Below are 5,286 nucleotides of genomic sequence, written 5' to 3'. Positions count from 1 at the left end.
ATTTTGTATTTCATGAGACAAAAGAAAATGTTGAGAGCTTTGGCTGAGACTGGCCCTCCTATAAGCATGTCCTAAATTTTTGGCAGGATTTTAGAACACGAGAGTGCTCTCGTGTCATAATTCAAATGTTCCATGCTAATTATCTTAAAAATCTGAAAGATTAGAAGAGATTAACCTTCCGTCGGATGTGAGATTCGATCTTTCTTAACCAAAGGATAGAAACCTGCTATTGTGTAATGGGTGGAGGTATGCCCGAAAGGTGAACAAAACAGAAAGTGTAATGTATACGCAAACCTCGCTCTCCAAGAAGGTTCTTTCGACCAATTCCTAAACTCGATTTTAAGGTATAAGACTCCAAAAATGCCTAATTTTCATCGTAGTCACTATGGAAGGGCTAAAGCAACCCAACAATCCCAAATTTTGAGGCGTTGTATTAAAACATATTATGAATAAACAACAGTAGTGAAGTTTTTCGTCGGACGCCGAAGCTTGATTGATTTTGTTCGTGCGGATCGTGTGCCTCGCTTCCATGCTTGCGTGACGCTGGTGCCAATGTATTCACAACAAAACGGCTGAGTTCTGATCGCCTCGCGGATCAAAGAAATAGGTATCTTTTTGTCGTTCGCTAAGTCATTATAAAACTCGCGACAAAAATGCCAGTTTCTGATTCTCTTGAAGCCCAAATATTCAATCTCTGTAAGACGTTTTGAAGAGAATCGACAACGTCCCTCTAAGACGGAAGATGCGAGAGCTCGTCAGTCCTTAACTAACTGTCTTATCTCCGTGAGGGAAGAATCTTCATTTTTTTTAAACTTTTAGTCCCCGATTTTGTCACCCGGTTCAACTAGTTCTTTCTCTCTTGGGTAGTCAGTCCTATTTGGGCTTTCGTTATCGGAGGGAAGAACCTTTCCTATTTTTCACCTGGTTCTGTTTCCCACGGGTAGTCCTACTTGGGCTGTTGTTATCTGAAGGCAGAACCTTTCCTTTTTTAATTTGGTTCTATCTCTCTTGGGGTGTTGGTTCATTTTAGACTGTGCGTTTTTATCTTATAAGTTCCTCCCTTCTATAACCCTTTTTTAATAATAATATGTTATATGTTATTATTTAAATAAAGTTGTTATATATATATATTAAACTAATTTTGAGTATGAATCGCGAAATAATAAAATTTAATTGTCTCGATCGTTCATATTTTTTCCTTTGCAGATTTAATATAACGTAAACCATGTACAATTGTGATGAAAAAGCCATGTTTGTTTCATTAGAAAAAATAATTCTCTTCTTGAGATGACCAACCAACATGAACTGAATCATTTATAGTAAGTGCACGTTCCGTTGACTGGTAATTTCCCGTCGATGATGTGTTTGCCTTGGTGGTGTCTGCCCTCAAATCCCATGGATGTTTCATTAACAAATAAATAACAAATTTAGGAATAAAAAACTCGTCATGAATAGGTACAATAGGTAAGCTAAATTACACCTGTACGTCGTTAATTAAAAGAAAGTTCCGTCTCGAAGTGAACCCAAATCGCCGGCAAAACAGCTTTGTCTGGAGAATTAATACCTGAATATTAAATGAATGGAAAGGAATAGTTTCTAGAAACCTTGAATGGAATGTTAAAAGCTTTTGGTGTTTACAGGAGCAGTTATTTTACAGAAGAAGGCAATTTAAGTAGCTGAGAAAACATTTCAAAACTCAAATACGAGGCATTTTTTTAGTGTTAGTAATTACGAATGGTCCAAAAAATTCTCTCTTTTCCTTTAAAAACTTCTCTGGTGGATTTTACATTCTTATATCTGCACTGAACTAGTCATTTTCTTTTATTAAAAATAAACTTCTCCTGTAAACTTGGTTCCTTATTATATTCAGTTCAAGAAATTTCCTAACTTAACTCAGGTTATTAATTACAGCTGTGGATGTTATTTCCAGTTATGTATTTGCAAGATAAATGGGTAGAAGTTTTACGAACAGAAATCTTTAAAGCGGTTATAAAGACAGTGCATCTATAGTATGGAGTTACATAAAGATTGCTTTGATGAAAGTTGGTAATAATTTCTCAATTAAAGACTTTATTCTCTTACAAGGTAGGTATAAGTAAAGCAAACATACTGGACAAGACTTCAAAAGTGTAATCATGAATTAGACAGTCTTGTTGTTTTAAAACTAATACAGTTGTAATCTCATATCTTAAATTAAAAATACTTTCATGAGTAAGACATTTATTGACAGCCTTGCGTTTCACTGTCCTACAGGCGGGATCGTAATTAGAGTATATTAAGTTGAGTGCAGCTGAACCGAAATTTTGGATGAAAGCGTACACACACTGTATTGAATTAATTTGGACGAAGCTCTCTACTTTATCGTACATCATGATAAACTGCAAAATACTATCGGAAATGAGCTATTTCCTAGATCCTAAAGTTGAATCTTTAAAAGCTGTCGGTTAGTACCTGACAATATAAAATATTAAAGAGGAAAAGTGACCCAGCCGACAAAACTTTTGAAAATAGAATAACACGGTGACATTTATTTCTTTAGATCTATCGGTGCGTTTTTACTTAATTTAAGAGTAACTCCAATGGGAAAAGAAAGTATTCTCTCCTCATAATAATTCCGATTTTTTTATACTGGCTATTTGAAGATTCCTCGATGATTTTTTCGTTCCACACAAAGAAAAACCTAACTGATCGGAAGCTCACTAATCGTTCCACTTATATCGTTGTGTAGTTTTCTAGAAGCAACAAGATGCATCGCTTTTCATTTTAATCATTTAGATGTTTGTACCGTTTCTATCCTTCGAGTCTACTCTCATATCACCAAAAAATGAAATGGAAAGGCATGTTACTCGGCTAAGAAGTTTAAGTTATTTAAAAGAAAACTTTTATATATAGTTTTCCTACCATAATTCTTAATAAAGAGACCACAACTTTTAGTTTGCAAGACATGTTTCGACATTCTTATGTCATCTTCAGTTGTAAATGCGATTTTAACGGTTGTACATTTGAATTTATATGAAATTACGTTACAAATTACGTATTGTTTACGTACGATTTGAATATTAAATACGAAAAAACGTGACAAAGCACGTGCTAGATGGGGAAAGAAGGAGAAAAGAAAAATAACGATAATCATAAGAAAAATTATTATGATAACAGAATCAAAAGGAAAGAGACAGCTCTAGATGCTTCAATTGCTGATTAAGGATGGGTTTGTCCCACTTAATATGCAATGCCTCTTTGATCTTAATTTCGTATTTCGAAGCGGCAGAATCTAAAATGGTGAAACATTCTGTACCAGAAGAGTCGAGACAGGCCTTTGATGATTGTAGGTGCTTGTAAATGTGTGAAGTTTTTTCAGACAAGAGGTGCTCACGAACCCGTGTACAGATGTGGCGAGTGGTCTCACCAATATAACTGGCATTACAGCCAGCACACGAAAATTTATAAACGACACGCGAACGTAGACCTGGTGGTCGTGTGTCGTTTATAAATTTTCGTGTGCTGGCTGTAATGCCAGTTATATTGGTGAGACCACTCGCCACATCTGTACACGGGTTCGTGAGCACCTCTTGTCTGAAAAAACTTCACACATTTACAAGCACCTACAATCATCAAAGGCCTGTCTCGACTCTTGTGGTACAGAATGTTTCACCATTTTAGATTCTGCCGCTTCGAAATACGAAATTAAGATCAAAGAGGCATTGCATATTAAGTGGGACAAACCCATCCTTAATCAGCAATTGAAGCATCTAGAGCTGTCTCTTTCCTTTTGATTCTGTTATCATAATAATTTTTCTTATGATTATCATTATTTTTCTTTTCTCCTTCTTTCCCCATCTAGCACGTGCTTTGTCACGTTTTTTCGTATTTAATATTCAAATCGTACGTAAACAATACGTAATTTGTAACGTAATTTCATATAAATTCAAATGTACAACCGTTAAAATCGCATTTACAACTGAAGATGACATAAGAATGTCGAAACATGTCTTGCAAACTAAAAGTTGTGGTCTCTTTATTAAGAATTATTGCCACTCTGCTGTCTTTACGTCCTTTTCCTACCATCAATCTACGCTCTAATAAGGTTTCGAAGTGGCAGGTTTGCCGGGGCGATACGAGAAAGGTCTGGGACCCTGTACACTAGTTGTAATAAACCTTCTCTGAATCCTGGCATCCGAAGAGCGTAAATTATAGGATTTACAAGTGAGTTAGCTAAGAATAGAACTAACACAGCTATATAAATATGAACATTTATGAAACAAGTGAAGGAAATGACAAGACATGCTCCATATATCATCGCTGGTAGAAAGCAAAGTAACGATACAAGTGAGACGATAAGCGCTGTACCTGTCAGTTTTTTTTCTCTTCTGGATCTAGAATGGAATTGAGGATGACGACTACATCGTACTTTGATAGTAATGAGGATGTAAGATACGCAGATAACAAACAGAGAAACTGTATAAAATGGGAGATACAAGTAAGTATTAATTACCAGTAGATCAGCAATTTCCCATAAGAAAATTTGAGCGACTTCTCTACAAATAGGTATTAACCAAATGACAATAATTATGACTCTATAAACCCATTTCCTCACAAAGCGATGCCTGAATGGACAAAATGTTGCGTGTAGCCGTTCTAAGGAAATGGCAATAAGATTTGTAAGGGAGGCGAACGAGAATAAATGTGCAAATGCAAAAGTTAAACGATTAGACCAAAAAGTATCTCGTCTGAACTTCCAAAGCGGAGAGTACAACGCCATTCTGTATTTAATCTGTAGCGGCCCAGAGACTGCGCCCACTAAGAGATCGACCATCGCCAGGTGGATGATCAAATATGTACTCCGCCGCTGTAGCTGATGCTTCTTCTTCACAAAGACAACAATGGTGATGATATTAAGGATGACAATGGCCAGACATTCGATGATGAGGACCACAAGCCATGGAATACACTGCGAAGCTGAGTAAAAAGACTGCATTTCCTCTGAGCTCTGTTAGCTGCTATGAAAATAACAGAAAACAGTGCAATTTGAGATAAAATGAAATATGACTTCAATATTCTCAATAAAGAAATATATCAAATATTGGTTCTCATGTTTTTTTGACGTGTTTTGACCAACTAAGTTTCGACCGTCGACTTAAACTAATCCTCATGTTTCTTTATGCGAGATTCATATCCGGAAATTTAATCATGATCAGCCTCTTCCTTTTTTTTTTTTTTTTCGATGAAAACGAATTGCTTTCTCAGAAGAAAACTTACAGCCTCCAAAAAAAGAAGACAACAAAAACA

The 5,286-nt window shown here is 35.9% G+C and overlaps 1 protein-coding gene across 1 annotated transcript; it reads right to left on the bottom strand.

The window, feature by feature from the left end:
• Positions 1-3,976: 3,976 nt before the first annotated feature.
• Positions 3,977-4,975, bottom strand: LOC149040574 (adenosine receptor A3-like). The gene has a single exon (XM_089182486.1). The coding sequence runs from the start codon at positions 4,973-4,975 to the stop codon at positions 4,070-4,072; it is 906 nt and encodes a 301-aa protein (XP_089038612.1). The 3' UTR covers positions 3,977-4,069.
• Between the last annotated feature and the right edge of the window lie 311 nt (positions 4,976-5,286).

Source organism: Pocillopora damicornis, chromosome 9, assembly GCF_964200805.1.
Source record: "Pocillopora damicornis chromosome 9, jaPocDami1.2, whole genome shotgun sequence".
In the NCBI taxonomy this organism is placed as follows: Eukaryota; Metazoa; Cnidaria; class Anthozoa; order Scleractinia; family Pocilloporidae; genus Pocillopora; species Pocillopora damicornis.
The sequence above is the reverse complement of the archived record's forward strand: the minus strand, read 5'-3'. Positions and strand labels throughout refer to the sequence as shown.

Excerpts from the sequence above, each read along its gene's own strand:
- LOC149040574 (XM_089182486.1), bottom strand. The coding sequence starts at position 4,975 with ATGCAGTCTTTTTACTCAGCTTCGCAGTGTATTCCATGGCTTGTGGTC.